A 16,417-nucleotide genomic window follows, 5' to 3' on the forward strand; every position below is an offset into this window, starting at 1 on the left:
AGTTGTGGGTCACTTATCTCTGCACCACGAAACCTTGCTAAGCATAACAAAAGATACTTGTGTGCAGAGCATCATTTCCACAGGGTATATAATTTCCTTTTCCCTTCCAGCCCATCTTTCAGGAAGATCCTGATGTTCCACCCAATCAGAGGGAAGCAGCAGCACTACAGATATGAAAGCTGCTAGAAAAAAGCATCATCCAAGAGGTCTGTCCAGATCAAAGAGAATCCAGAACTTACTCAAGATTATTTTTAGTGCCAAAGAAAACAGGGGACTGGAGACCAATTTTAGATCTCGGTGTGTTGAACAAATCAGTTCAACACATCAAGTTTTGGATGGTCATGGTTCAGTCCATTCTGCCCTTTCTAGGCAAATACAACTGGATGTGCTCGATAGACCTTCAGGATGCATACTGTCACATAAAAATGAACAGATCCAGAAGACACATGCTTCACTGGCAGCCAGTCATTATCAGTTCAGAGGTCTGTCCCTTGGTCTCACCACAGCCCCATAGTGTTCACCAAGTGCATGGCAGTAGTCATAGCTCACTTCAGACTGCAGGGATTCCAGGTGTTTCCATATTTGGAAGACTAGAACATTACTGCTCTGACCAGGCATCAGCTGGCACAGACAAGAGACCATGTTTTGCAGATTTGTTCAACTCTAGGAATAACCATCAATTACAACAAGTCTCATTTACAACAATCCCAATCTCTGGAATTCATAGGAGCAATATTCAACACAGTATCAATGGTAGCATCTCTTCCCCTTGTGAGAAAACAAGTAATAAGAAATCGGGTCAAGAAAATATTTTGAATCACCAAAATGACAGCCCGACTGACTCTGCAAGCCCTGGGATCAATGACAACAGCAGTCATTTTAGTGCCGCTAGCAAGATCTCATTTGCAAATTCTGCAATGGATGCTACAATCACAATGGTCAATTCTATCTCAACCACTGTCGACAAAGATACAAATAACTCAAATATGCAGGCAGTATCTCTCCTGGTGGATGCAGTCACAATGACTGATGCAAGGCTGTCCTTTCATTCTCCCTCAGCCCAAGACCATACTGATCATGGACACCTCCCAGATCTGGTGGGGGTGCATTTTCTGGGAAAGATGTTCCAAGGCACTTGGTCCCCCAAAGATGCCAATTTGCATATCAACATTCTGGAGATGAGAGCATTGCTCTTAGCATTGCAAGCATTTTAAGACTTTTGCCCCTTTTGAATGATTGCGATCGAAACGGGCAACATGAAAGTAGTTTGGTACATCAACAAACAAGGAGGAATCAGATCTTACCCCATGTCATGATGCCCTGAGGGTGTGACAATGGGAGATCTCTTCTATCTTCTTTCTGGTCACAGTGCATATTCCAGGGAAGTCCAACACAATAACAAACAAATTCAGCAGGTCCATTTTACTGCCTCCAAATGGTCTCTCAACAGCAAAGTGTCAGACGTGATTCTCCATCAGTGGGGCCAGCCTTGCTGCGATCTTTTTTTGCATCTTCCCTAAACAAGTGGAGCATTTTCACTGGGGAAGTCACCGACTGATTCTCTCCTTCACAATTGCCCCCACCTGATGCTCTCCTTCACAACTGTCCCCACCCAGTCTGTTATACACTTATCCCCTGACTCCTTTAATACCCAAGTTCCTTCAGAAAGCAGCCAGGTTGAAGAGTAAGGTCATCCTCATTTCTGCTTACTGACCGTGTGAATTTGGTTCCCTTTTCTTTGGCCTCATCTTCGATATCCACCTTGGATTCTGGATCCAACTCCAGACTTGCTGTCTCACCTGACAGACAACATTCACCCAGATATTCCAAGTCTCAAACTGATTACATGGGTTCTCCAATTTCTTTAATAGCCAGGCAACTTATGCTCTTTTCCCCTGTCCGTTCTATTCTGTTATCTTCCCATAAACCCTCTACCAGAAAAATCTACAAAAGTAAGTGGAAAAGATTTTTTGGGGGGCAGAACATAATCATGTAGAACTCTTTTCAACCCCAATTCATTCTGTTCTCACATTTTTAGCGAGTTTATTTAATGAAGGAGCTAGCTCTTTGACTATCAAATCATATCAATTTCAAATTTTCATGTGGGGTATCAAAAATTTTCCTCGTCTCCCTCCAAACTATGTAAAGCCTTTTTGAAAGATATTCTTCTACTTAGTCCTCCTTACACGGATCCTATACCACCATGAGATCTGAATTTGGTATCGCAAGCCTTGATTCAGCCTCCCTTTGAATGTGTAGCCAAATGTGATCTAAAGTTCTTAACCTGGAAGACTATCTTTTTAGTGGCAATCACTTCTACTAGAAGGATTTCAGAGCTTCAAGCATTATCGTCCAAACAGGGTTACCTTATGTACCAATGCTTCCTTTCTACATAAGGTGGTATCAGAATCCAGCATTAACCAAACCATTAATCTGCCAGTGTTCTTCTCAAATTTTGCAAATAAAGGAGAATATGTGCTGCATTTATTGGATGTTCATAGGCAATTGCAGTTCTACCTGTACAGAACAAAGCAAATCAGAAATATTTGTCTCCTTTACATCATAAGATGGGCGAATCTGTCACTAAAGTGACTATAGCCAGATGGTTGACAGATTGCATCTCATTTGTCTATACTAAATTGAATCTCCCTCTACAGAAACCTTTAAAAGTTCATTCAACTAGATCTATGGCTACTTCTACTGTATTCCAGTCAAGAGCATCCACAGATGACATATGTGCGGCTGAAACTTGATGAAATCCTCATATCTTTATCACTCATTATAAACCAGATCTGGTCTTGAGGGGAATAGCGGCCTTTGGCTCAACCATACTCAGGAATATCCTTCTTTAAAGTCCACCCAGGAATTTAGGTAGCCGGGGACTCTGTCACATACGTTGAGGAATGAATGAAAATTGACAACATCAGATAAAGAGGTTATGTACTTATCATACGTTCCACCTATGTTGTCCATTTTCATTCTTCCTCAACTCCCCACCCTCCATCCCCTACATATTTTCATGATGACTTCTGGAGTAACAAGCCCTCTAAGTGCACCTAGGACACCATATGTCCCTAGCGTTGAACTCCAGTTATGACATATCCTTTATAGTTTCTGTTTTTCTATTTTCCTCAAGCTGGATATAAGATCAGAGGGAATTTAGGCATGGTGCATTGTGGGTAGGAAGGGAACCGAAGAGGTTGTTGTTCATGAAGTGCTAGAGTAACAGCCGAGTCAGATCTGAATGCTGGATCTGAACCCATACGTTGAGGAAAAATGAAAATGGACAACATAGATGGGACATTATAGTAAGTACATAATTTCTTTTTTTGTTCAAGACTTTTCCTGGTATCAAGAAAAGGGATTTTGAGGCTCATCTGAGATCTTTCAAAATTAAAATAATTTTTGATTAGTTTCAAAATTCAAGATACTTATTCTTCAAAAGCTTTTACAGATGATTTCCCTCATGCTTTTGTGGTCACATTGGATCTAAAAGATGTGTACCTCTGTATCCCCATAGCAAAGGAGCACAGCAGATACCTTTGCTTAAGGGCAGGTGGGAATCATTTTCAATTATGTGCATCACCCCAGTCCCAGAGTATTTTCAAAATTTCTGTCTCCACTAGTTGCTTCTTGCAGGACCCAAGAAAGAATGCAGATTTACCCTTATCTGCAAATTTCATCTAAGCAAACACTGTGAAGGAACTCACAGTATCTGTCCACTTGAGCATGACCTGCCTTTGAAACTTGTGGTTCTCGCTCAACCTAACAAGTCCAGTCTCTCACACACACACACACACACACACACACACACACACACACACACAAAGATTGGTGACTTTAGGGACTCTGACTCCAAAAAACAAATGGCTTTCATCCTGTAAGACTACATGCTCTGGATGAGACAGTCTATCAGGGAACTCTTGAGAACCCTGGAACACATGGTCTCTTGAATGTTATCTCTTAGCAAATCTCCACATGAAGAAAATACAATTGGTACGCACTGCAAAGACCCTTTCTCTTTCAAGTTGAAACTGCTTCTCTGTCTTAAAAAAGGATCTGTTTTGGTGTACAGAGTCCTGCAGCCAAAACAACGGAATACCTTTATTTCACCTGTCAGGCAACCAAGTGATGACAACAGATGCCTCAGATCTAGCATAAGGCATCCATTCAAGCAGATCTGTAGGTGCAAGGCAGATGGGTGGAAGCTTTCTTTAAATACTCACATCAGTCAAAAAGGAAATGACTGCAGTCCTCAGAGGTATGACAGCTTTCAAACAACTGGAAACCAGGTATCTTGCTGATCAAGATTGACAACATTGCAGTCATGTGGTACATAAAGTAGAAGATAACCACTCCTATCCAGTCTTGCTGCTTAGCCATGAAAACTTGGGAGGCTGCTCACCAGATGGGGTTGCATTTACCTTGCACGTGTAAAATGCCTGACATACCACCTCTGCAGGGTCTCTATAGCAGACTCTCAGGGAGTTCAGGCACCTAGGCAACAAGACATTGCCCTGTGGTACATATGGTTGGGGAAACATGGCTGACATGACATTCAGCTGCAGACAAATAAGGCTGTTGCGAATTCCCTGGGGACAAAGAGAAGAGTACGGCGCCATGTCCATAACTTCAATAACGAAATGCCCAGGGGGAAAATAATGTCCATGGCCCAAGGCAACATGAGACAGGAGGCAGTATGGCAAGCATCAACAGCAGGCTGGCCAGTGGGTATGTTAGTGGCAGTAAAAATAAAGTGCACAGTGCCTTTGTAATTGGTGTGTGTATGTGGACTACTACCCCTTCACAGTGTCTAGAGAACATTACCTAAAATAAATACTGGAGCAAAAATGTGACTGCAGTAGCATGAAGGATTTCCTCCATGCTGTAGCACACTTTTACATATTGTAGTTACATAAGCATGTATGTACACTGAGCACAAAACGTATTACTTCTTCTGCCCCCAAGCACTTGTTTATTAAAGCTGTAAGCAAGGCTGTGAGTGTTTCTCTTTGCCCACAGGCAATATACAACAGCCATATTTCTCTGCAGCTGAATGTCACTTTAGCCAGGTGTCCCCAACCAAATGCATACAGGGAAATGTCTCACTGTCTAGGCAACTGAATCCCAGGAGTGGATACTAAAAATGGTCCATCGTAAAAGAAATACAAGTTGGGTGGGCCAGAAGTAGTATTTTTTGTCAAAAAAGGCAAATAAAGTAATGTTCAAGAAGTACAGGGTCAGGAGTATGGATGCCTTCTTCCAGTGGACAGCTCTGTTTCTCTGTACTTTTCCTCCCATACTTCCCATCCACAGGTTACTTGTTAAGATGAGGGAGGAAGGACTGAGGGGTACTGTGATAACACCCTTCTGCCCAAGGCAGCACTGGTTCCCTCTGTTGCACAGTATGAGCAGGAAAAAAACATGGATGCTGTCTCAGTAGTGGACTTCAACCCAGAAAGGGCAACCATACATCCCCCCTTGAACAAACTGAAACCGGCAGCTAGGATGGTATCATTCTGATACCATGGGGCCAACTGTTCAGTAAGAATGTTTTTTTTTTTTAAAAAAAGGCCAGGAGGCCCAGTATCAGAAAGTCATACATCTCAAAATGGAAATATACTCCATATGGTGCCAGTCTAAAGGGCAGCAAGCATTGCTAGCTAATGTCCCACTGGTACTCTATCTGGCAGAACTGCACTCTCCTACTTCTCCATTAAAATCCATGTATCTGTTATCCCTGCCTGCTTGATTCTGCATAGCCAGGATGAGTGGGATATTCTTGTGACAGCAAATGGATGCTGCCCCTGAATTGAGAAGATATTTTAAAAATGGATATACCTCATGCTGAACCTACTCCTCCTATACTGCCAGCTTTGGAGGATGTGTTGAATGCTTCCTGTAATCCTGATACCCAGCAGTCAGACTATAAAAAGGCAGAGAAAATGTAATAAGTGCCTCAGTCTAACAAATTTCTTTTTCCTCACGTTAGGTCAAATCCAGCAGCTATATCTACTGCTTTGCCTTACGGTAAAAGATACATCTTGAACAGTAATCCTTCTAGTGCCAAACAGGGCAACGTTTTGGACCCCATTCCTAAATCAAAGTATGATTAATGTTCATGAGATTAGTACTGTTTCAATCTTTGATGTCAGCCAGAAGTGCTCTTCTCAGCACAAGCAATGCACCCGGTATTGACTCCTGCAAGTCATATGGAGTTACATTTATCAGTAACATATCTAAGTACGATTGTACATTCTTATACACACACATTTCTAACTATATCAAGCCAAGGGGGAGAGGAGAAGCTCTGCATTCTACTTGGGAAGGGGCAGTAGCTAGCCCTCTGTCTCCCCATCCTGCAGACTTTATTCTTTGTAATTTCTGTTTCTTCCATTGTCCTAGCCTCACGCCATAACCCTACTTCCCAACTTTGGGTTCACCTTACTCATTTCCTTTCATCCCTTCACTCATTTCTTACTTAATGCTTTCACCCTAACAATGCATCCCAGGTAGTCCATTTTTTTATGAAACTTATTTATGGGCCCCCAGTGTGGGTTCATCTCTTGCACTCTTATTGCATTTAGAATCTCTATTACCTCTTCTATATTAGCTTCCTATTTTTCCATTTTCTGGTTATCACCTTCTTGGGTGCGGTCTGGACCAAAGAGTTCAACACCTTAACATGGAATCAACACGTATCACTTTTTTGCAGGTTATCTAGCGTATTAAGTGCATAGTGTTTTTCTTTCATCTGCTATTGTTTTCCCTCTGTCAACTAGACCAGAGCTTGAACTTCCCTCTTAAAATTTTCTAGGCCCTTACACTTACAAAATATGTTTTGCTAATCTCCCTTTCTGATTTTGCAATCATCTCCAAAATTCCTGGCTCATTACTGGGAACATGCTAAATAACCTATCCAAGGTGTAACAGTATTTCTGGAGGCACTTCCACGTGAATATTCTAAATTTCCTTGATTGTTTTACCTGACAAGGAATTCTGCAAATCTTGCTCCCCCCACTTTTCATGTGCTCCCTTCATCCTTTGCATATGTATATTTGTTCCTGCTTAGTTGTTTTCCCCAGACTTCCCAAGCTCTTATGCAATCTACTCACCAGCCTCTTGTTGTTTACAGCCTATCACCCTGGCCTCTGTCAGAATGCCAATTAGTGCTGACCTCTGGATCTCCTTTTTCCTGTGTCTCCCTATCTTATGCTTCCAGTATTCTAAGTAGCCCTCTATAGTGAAAAAAGTCTCTCTGTCTTGGTTTATACTTATCCCAGAATATATTCCACTGCATCCTACTTTCTGTAACTCTTAGTTGCTCCCAGTACCTAATCTGCATTTCTCTAATCCACCATCTTTCTCTTATATTAGTATCGCATGTTATATTTTAACCAGTCCTATGGGGCCATACCTCAAATTTCCAATAAAAATATTCTTTTAAGCTAAATGGGGTGCACACTGTCTAATACACCCTTTCTAACCATCTTTTCTCATTTTCTGATATTAACTCCTGCGACCATAAATTATGGTTTTGCCCAGTCTGGCTAATTCCTCCCTGCCTCCTCATTATCATCGCTGACCTCCATTTAGAGCTATAACTTTTGTTCTGTAGATAATATGGTACTCTAAGCAGAGTTACTCTAAATATCCTCACAGGTGCAGGACTTTCAATCCTCTTCATACTTTAGAAATATCATTTTTGCCATTCTCCTTCAGGGTGTCAATTCATCCCAAATGTATTCATTACTGCTTTCTGCATAACATTCCAGAAATCCCCCTCTGGCTCATATATGAAGGATTGCCCGCTACACAATACCAATGTAACTATTTCTATTTTAACTGCTTGGATCCTTTGCTCTAGGTGTCTTGCCACCAACTTCCAGTGCCTTAAGTTGAAGATCTTCCTCTTTTATTTCCTCCCATGTTTCCTTGGTTGACTCATTAAACGTCCTCACTATCCATGTCCCTCAATCTTTCATCCTATAATGCCTCCATATCCCAGAATACTTCTGTGCTAAGTCATGTGTCAGCACATAACTCAAACAGATCCCATTGGTCTTGTCATTTTTTTATCCTTAGACTTTAATGTATTCTCCAAGTATCTCAAATAAATTTTGTATGCCTGTGTTGGTTAAATACATTATTACATCATCTGCTAGCATTGCCAATTTTCTTTTTTCTCCATACAATCCCAATTTCTTATGTGACTCTGTTTTTGCTGCTGTGCCAAGGGTTGTAGGTGCAGTACAAAGAGTAATGGAGACAGCCTGGTACCTCTTTCTATTCTAATCTTCCTTAACAATCTGCTATCTACTTGCATCCTTGCTATTGATTCCTTGTACAATTATTTTATTAGTTCAATTAAAGTTACTGGGAATCCAACTCACTCGCTCATTCCACCACTCTCAATTAAAACCTCCAATGAAGCCCATCAAAGGCCTTCTCTACAGCTAGCCCCATTGACACGAATGGTTTCGTCTTACTTTGTACTTTTCTGCTTCTAAGTGTATCATAGATGTTTTAAAATGTTGTCAAATGTTTCTCTATTCTTCACAAATCCACACTTGTCCAAGCTAATAATCTGTGGTAATAATCTTGGTCAACCTATTTGCTATGAATACTTTATAACTGTGGTTCAGTATCAGCCTATATGAATTTGGATTTGCTAGACCTCTCCCCTTCTTTAATATCACTGAAATTGCTGTCTTTTTCCCATGAGAATGGAAATTTCTTTTAAGACATTGTTGACAAACTCAGCCCAGATCGTTACTATCTTTCTGCTATCTCTTCTTTCCATGCCTTCATCAGTAGGCATCGTCTCCCTCTGACTTCACCACTACTAGAGCTTCAATCTCCTCTGATTCTGTTGGTGCTATCAGTCTCTCCCCTTCCTCCTCACTTATCTTTGGTATCTGCAAATTCTTCATAAAATCTTTTAATTTCTCTCCTCAGTCGTCTTCCTCCCTTTGTTACTTATATAAGCATATATTAAAATCTTTTAAGATGTATCTAATCTCCAGATCTTGATGCATTTCCCCTTTTCTTATGTCCCCAATTTTGGTTATATGCTTATCCATCTTTTTGTTTCCTTAACTTCTGGGACAGATATTTTTGTAGTTTTGGAGTATTTTAGAAAATAAAATTGTCATCACCACTTGTTGCACTTCCACCTTGTCTGTTAAATACTTATCCAAGCTTTTCTTCAGTTTCCTTATCATGTCCTTGTCCTCCTCACTCAGCTTCTTCTCTCTCTCTGCCATGACCCTTTCATATCCCTCAGTATTTCTCTCCTTGTTCATTCCTTTTTCTGCCAATCTAATTTTTCCATCTTAACTATTTTCACACTGATTCCTCCTTTACTGTCTTCCCACTTCTGCATTATTCACCCTTGTTGGTCTTCTACATTAAGTTAAGTTACTCTTTTATCTTTGTCAGTATTCTTTATTCCTTTTCTGATGTTTTAACCAGTGCACTAGACATCTCCAGCTCATTATTTCTCCTTTTTTCCAGGTGTTTCAGCTCTAATACCACTAGTGCATAATCCGACAGATGTCTAGGATGTGTCTCTACACGATTTACCATATGCATGTGTGTGATCTAACCAGGCCCAGCCCCCCTCAGCCAAGCCCTTATAAAAGGAATATTCCTGCATGTTACATTGGTATATCCTTTGTTGACTGGGTTAGTCCCAATTAGGCTAATAGCCACTTTCCATGGGTGACCCGAGCTGGTATTTACACTACTAGGGGAAATTTGGCCAGGGCACTGGGGAACTTCCCCTACTCTTTTCTATGGGTGCCATGGGATTTTTTTTACATTTATTTATTTTTTTAAATTCGTCTGAGCTACCACCATCTCAAAACACATACGATTTTGGTTTAACATCTCATCTGAATTTGTTATTTAAATGTTTTTTTTTTTTTTTATTGTGCGCAAGTGTGTGTGTGGATACACAACAGCTTTACAGATTGTTTTTTAATCTTGCCTTATATTATTATATATAGAATAAATATGTACACATTCTTATTTGTGAAACATTTTATAAGAAAGTTAAATCTCTCACAGACATACACACACGTTAATTTCAACAAAAAAATATAAGGTACACTGTTTTAGTTACAGGTTTCTCAGGACAGGCCAGTATGATGCAGTCAATTAAACTTTATATATATATATATATATATATATATATACATACATACATACATACACACACACATTTTTTTTTTATGTGTGTGTCTGTTCTTTCATTCTGCTATGATAGACCAACTGAGAAAAGCTCATTTGCTGTGCAGTCCTGGAGAGAGAAGAGCAAAGAAATGTTAAATAGAAAACACAAACAGTACTTAAGTAAAACTGAGAAATGACAAACACAATGAAGTAAAAATTCATTCAAATAGTAGTATTTGAAGAAAGAATGCAGTGAAGTACAGTGGATAGTATTGCTGCTTCAGTGTATTGAGTTTTCCAGTACAATTCTAGCTGGGGTACCTTCTATGTGGAGTTAGCATGCCTCTCCTCCAACATCACAAAGACATGTTTCATGTGAAGCGGTGATCTTGCAAATTGCCCACAGGTGTTAGTGAATGTCTATGTGCCCTGTGATGGACTAGTATCCTGTCCAGGATTAGTGCTGTTTCATGCCTGTCAAATGCTGGGATAAGATCATGCTCTCATGTGACCTTAAATAGGATGTATAAAATGGGTACTGGGAAATCAATGAACAGAACTTGTATGAGTAACAAAATGCTGAATTACATGAGTGCTGTTTATGCTGATCCAAGTTATTTACAGCAAGTACCTTATGCATAGCTTATTAGTTTTCAAAAGTAAAACATAACTGGGTGCATAGGAGAAGAGAAGAGCAGAGCACTATGATTTTATGAAACCCATTCATGCAACTTCAGAACAACTGCAAATGTTTGTACAAGCTGCTGATTTACACAGGTCACTACATTTTCTTCAAAAAGCAGCAACTTTGGAGGAGAGTACAATTAAATGGGCAGCTTGCCCCTCCCCCAATTACCTGGAGGTGTTATTTAGGGCAGAACTCCCCCATATAGGTAATAAGGGTCAAAGTTCCCTCTACAAAATAATTGTGCTTTAGTATTTTAGCAGAAATGTCTTTTTGTACAATCCATCTGGTAAAATTTGGATTTGAAGAGTTGGTCTTTGTAACACCGATCTACTTCCACAGAAAAGCAGCAATAAAAAAATGGAAGATTAATCATGAGCGGACAGATGATCTGCTGTGGCGACCCCTACCTGGGAAAAAGCCGAAAAAAGAAGACGTGATGGTGACAGCATGGATTAAAACACTACAGGGAAATAACAGGTGCATAGGTTCAGCATGTTTACGAATGAGAACGTAGCAAGCTTATGTAAAGGTATTACAAGTCAGAGAATTAGTATGGTTGGTGGGAGGTTCACAAATCCTGATTTATCACAGGCAACTTTATGAACTGCTAACATTTATTTCAAAGTTATAAGATACCCCAAAGCTGCGGTTTCTCCTTCACTCCTTCCCTGTGAAACGGCAATCTCATAGTTGAAAATTCAGTTAAGGGGGTGTGAAAGAGAAAAACCTGCCAGAGGATGGACCGCCCCCCATAAAACTGAGTGAAACGTGTTTGTAATATTGTTCTTCAGAAGAATCAAACTCCAGTGGTCTTCCTTTGGGAAGCCAACCAACATTTGAAGACAGAATGCTGCAAGTTTGTACACAGATAAAAAGAAGAAATGGAACAAGAATCTGATAAGGAAAAGATACAGTGAATAAAGAAAAATGACAAGACAGAAATGGGGGAGGAGCATAGATCTGGTGATCATTGAGGGTAAAGGGATAGTAGAACAAAAAATATGTATAACACACTAGGGTAGGAGATGACCTATCAGCATAAGAAAATTGGGATAAATACGTAACTCCACAGGACCTAATCTCTCAACCTTTTACCAACAGAATTACAAGTACAGAAAAAAAAAAAAACTAGAACATGGCCCAAAACTAGGGACCCTTAAATATGCCAAATTCTTGAATTAACATGTACATTCTGAATTAAAAGAAGTATGTAATTTAGTGATTATCAGCATGTACCAAACCAATAAGTATAATTATTTACTGACCATAACCCACCATCATTTCTCAAAATAGTCCAAGTTTAGGAAAAAAATGGATCAAAACTTAGCCAAAATTAGGAATGTCGTTAGAATTACAACAGGTCTATATTGTTTAGAGATATTTTAAAAAGTGTCAGGGGTGAAAACAGGTGGGATGAATAACGAATTGCATATTGTAGGAGTATTCCAAACTTTAGCTACAGCCAAAGCCAAAAAATAACAGGGAAAACAATGGTCCAAAATCATTAAGAGTTTCAGTATTACTCTAACTCACTTAAAAAGTTAATAGCACAACGTAATTTGCACCAACATTTATTTTCTGGTCAATGAGAAACACGACACGCTAATTCTGGCATTCCTGACTGACTGTAACCCTCCGTGATTTATCCAAATAAAAAAAATCAAATATTTTACTGGTGACAGGACAGACCTAAAAAGCAAAATCAAGGACAGTCGAGAAGTATGAAGCCATCAAGAAACCTTATCGTTAAAAAATGCTGAAAAAATATTTTATCCAAGAATTGACAAGCACCAAAAAAAAAAAAAAAAAAAAAAACAACTGAACTTAAATGATGGAAAGCAAAGAAATCAGCAAGGGATGCACGTGTTTGTGCAATCAAAAGTCGCATGTTTTGTCAGTTTCATAGCTCTCAACCAATCAGGGACAAATCCAGAAATAAATTAGAGGCACTTTTTAAAATATCAACACAATTAACTTGAGACACTGACAGAATAAAAAATGTTAATTAATATACAGTTTCTGAAATTAAAGAAATATATAGCTCTAATTACTATCATTATTTATTAATTGCAATATATCACATTTTCTTCAGCAATCACGCGTTTTAACAGAGATTAAGAGGTACAGATTTAAAACTTGAGTCAAAATCAAGGGCAGTTTAGATCAGGTTCTCGTTTTCAATCCCAGTCTGTATTTCACTTTTAGTAAGCATCCCTATAACCTACCACATTGATACAACTAATTCCAAGTGCCAGTTATTAAAAAAAATCCTCAGTAATAAACGATTAATAACAACACAAAATACTCTGCCGAAATGGAGAGCAACTTAAGGTACTGTTTCTACCTTAAACGTCATTGGCTTGCGACTTTCTGGACTGACATCATGACAAGAGCGGAAAGGTCACACGTTTAGTAACATGGCTGCTACCTTATGTCAGTGCTACCAGGTAGGAATAAGCTGTAGAGGTGTTTATCTCTGTGAGTGATGTTATCCTTTATTGTGATGTGCATTATGTAGGTATTCATAAATGTGACACTCGGATGATAATTACGGTGCATAGTAGCGCACAGTAAACAGTACTGAAGTCGTTTAGAGTTTGTTGTTGAAGTTTATATTCCATGAGTCTTGAATAAGTAGGACAAGATTGTGTTCATTAGCTTTTGTAATTTAAGCGCATTTTGCATCCGTATGTGCATGTTAGCATGTTGTGTATTTTATCAGCTTAAATGCTCCATGGCTTAATTTAAGCAGAGATTAACTCTGGAGACCGTAGCAGTATGACATTCATACCTCTCAGCTGTCCAGATTTTGACTTCTGTTTTTGGTCTGTTTTCCACAAAATCTGTGTTTTTCTGGCAAATCACTGGGATGATCTGAGGATGGAAGTCACTAATAATTACATATGAGTTTCAGACTTCATATTCTTCAGAAAAATGCATGCTGAGACAAATCTTGTTATTCTATCAACTTTCTAAATTTATAAGAGCAATATTTAAAATCTGTCCATATTTTGGGCCTTTGCCCCCCCCCCCCCATACACACACACACACACATATGCATATATATATATATATAGAGAGAGAGAGAGAGAGAGGCAGAATTTGCATGTATTGCACTTACAAGTGCCCACCTTTTGCCTCTTTCTATAACTCTGTTCCTTTATTTTTATCTGTTCTTTATAACATAACTTGCTTTTTAATGTTATGTTCCTCTTGCAACTAAACAATGGGTATTCTGAAATAAACCCTTTTAATTCTGATGCTTGCATTAGCCTAGTACACACCTTTGAACCTATGGGCTAGGCTTGTAAAGGCTCCAGGACCATTAGCCTAGTACACACCTATAGGCCAATACTTCGTAATTATATGTACAATATTTTTAGTGTTCTGATTGCAAGTTAAAACAAACCAACATCCTGCCTGTCTATTCCGTCTTTCTCTATTATCAGTTACCCTGATGGTATCTGAAAAAAATAGGTGGATAGGTTTTTCTATGTCTTAGGGTACAAAGCATTAAGAAAAATATCACATCAGTATGATAACCCCTACCAAAAAAAATCTTGAGCCATTTCATTTAACTGAGTCGCTAATTCCACTTCCTTAGTATTTAACTTACTTATTTTAGACATTTGTTTTCTTTACTTTATTATCAAAAATAAAATTGGGCTGCATACTGTCTCTCATACATTTCTTAACCTTCTTATATAGGGTTGTCTGTAAATGTCCTTTTGTGTCCTTATTTAATGTAATGTCCAATAAATTAATATTTATATTGTACATTCCTTAAAAATGGGGTTGTAGTATGAATATAATCTCTAAAGTCATATAAATCGCATAACGAACCATCCCATATAAGGAAAACGTCCTCTATGAATCTTTTTTAGAACAACTGTACGAATGGACCAAAGAACATAATGTTTTAACTAGTTATTTAGTGACACTTGATGTAGATTCACTTTTTATGTGTATAACCAACTGCTATAGGTGTACAAATGGTAGAAGAATACATTAGTAATCAAACTGATATAATTAGTGTTTGATACTAATGTATTAATTTAGTTACTCAGAATAGATCTGGAAAATAATGTTTTCGTGTTTCAGGACAGTTATTACAAACAAGCCACAGGAGTTGCCATGGGCACTTCTGTTGCAAATTCTTATGCAAACCTTGTTATAGGTTCATAGGTTGATACTAGGCTGTCTACCCTAGGGCATTTATAAGCCTAGCCAGAGTGTGTTTGGCTTTCGCCACCCTTTTAGATTAGTTGACTGTGCCTCTGTATAGTAGGTTACAGAAGATAGCCCTTTTAAGGTTAGTTTACTGTGCCTCTAGTAGGGACACAGAAGAGATCCCAGGGGTAAACCTATGATCTGCCATCCACTCGTCAAGATTTCTCTTGAAGAGCGTCATTGAGGGGCTTTGCCTAACATGGTTTGGGATTTTGTTCCAGAGTGAGGGGAGCCTCTGGGATATGAATCTGTCCTTCCAGCATGTCCTATTTATTTCTGTGCTGAGGTTTAAGTCCCTGGAGCGTGTAGCTCTAAGGGATTTGGATTTCCTGAGGTGGAGCATGTCCATTAATTCTGGGTTGGACATGGCTTTATACGTCGGGCACAGATCACCTCTGAGTAGGCGGTAAGCAACTGAGTAGAGCTGGAGTTTCTTTAGTCTAACTGCGTAAGGCATCTGTTTGAGTCCTGTGATCCTCTTGGTGAGGTACTTTTTGGGGTCTTTCCAGTTGCTGCAGGTGTCGGGTAAGGTACATCCCAAATGGGGCATTGTATTCAATTATGGGCCTGATGAGTAGAGGGGCACAATGACCTCTCTTGATCTAGATGTGAACCCTTTTGTGATAAGGTGGGCTATATAGAAGGTCTTTCTAACAACTTTGGCAATGTGATTGTCAAAGGAGAGATTGCTATCTACTTGGGTACCCAAATCCCTAATTACTTCTTCAGTACTTAATGGATTACCACCTATGTGGTAATTTGTGGGCACTTTGTTTTTCCCAAAGGGGATGACTATGCACTTTTTGGCATTTAGCTTTAGGCCATGGCTCTGGCACCAGTTATCCGTCTCTGTGAGACCCTTTTGGAGGATGTTTGTGTCAGTCGGCGAGTCGATTATGGCACCCAGTTTGCAGTCATCTGCGAACTTGGTCAGCCATAGTCTTCCCGTGTTAGCCTGTACCGCAGAGAAATATATACCGAACAAGAGAGGTCCCAGAACTGAGCCTTGTGGGATGCCACTTGTAACTGGTTTAGAGTCTGACATGACACCTGCAATTCTCACCATGTGGGAGTTACAGACCATAAATACATTTTATTTATGAGAATATTAGGAGAGGAGATATTTTTAATTTAACAGAAAGATGTGAAAATAAATGGATTTTGAGATTTGTCATTTAATCTGCCAGGCTTGAATGAAATATTTACTTTGACACCTGAGTTAAGGAATTTACAGAGACATATTAAGTGTGTGTGTGTGTGTGTGTGTGTGTGTGTGTGTGTGTGTGTGTGTGTGTGTGTGTGTATTATATATATATATATATA

The 16,417-nt window shown here is 39.2% G+C and overlaps 1 protein-coding gene across 1 annotated transcript in view; it reads left to right on the forward strand.

The window, feature by feature from the left end:
* Positions 1-13,210: 13,210 nt before the first annotated feature.
* Positions 13,211-16,417, forward strand: part of TIMM44 (translocase of inner mitochondrial membrane 44) — a 1,268,345-nt gene continuing 1,265,138 nt past the window's right edge. The window contains exon 1 of the mRNA XM_044090681.1: positions 13,211-13,311. Coding sequence (XP_043946616.1) covers positions 13,282-13,311 — 30 coding nt within the window. The 5' untranslated portion in view covers positions 13,211-13,281. The remainder of the gene's footprint in view (positions 13,312-16,417) is intronic.

The sequence above is a fragment of the Protopterus annectens genome, chromosome 13.part0, assembly GCF_019279795.1.
Source record: "Protopterus annectens isolate FY-2018-M chromosome 13.part0, PAN1.0, whole genome shotgun sequence".
NCBI classification, from domain to species: domain Eukaryota; kingdom Metazoa; phylum Chordata; order Ceratodontiformes; family Protopteridae; genus Protopterus; species Protopterus annectens.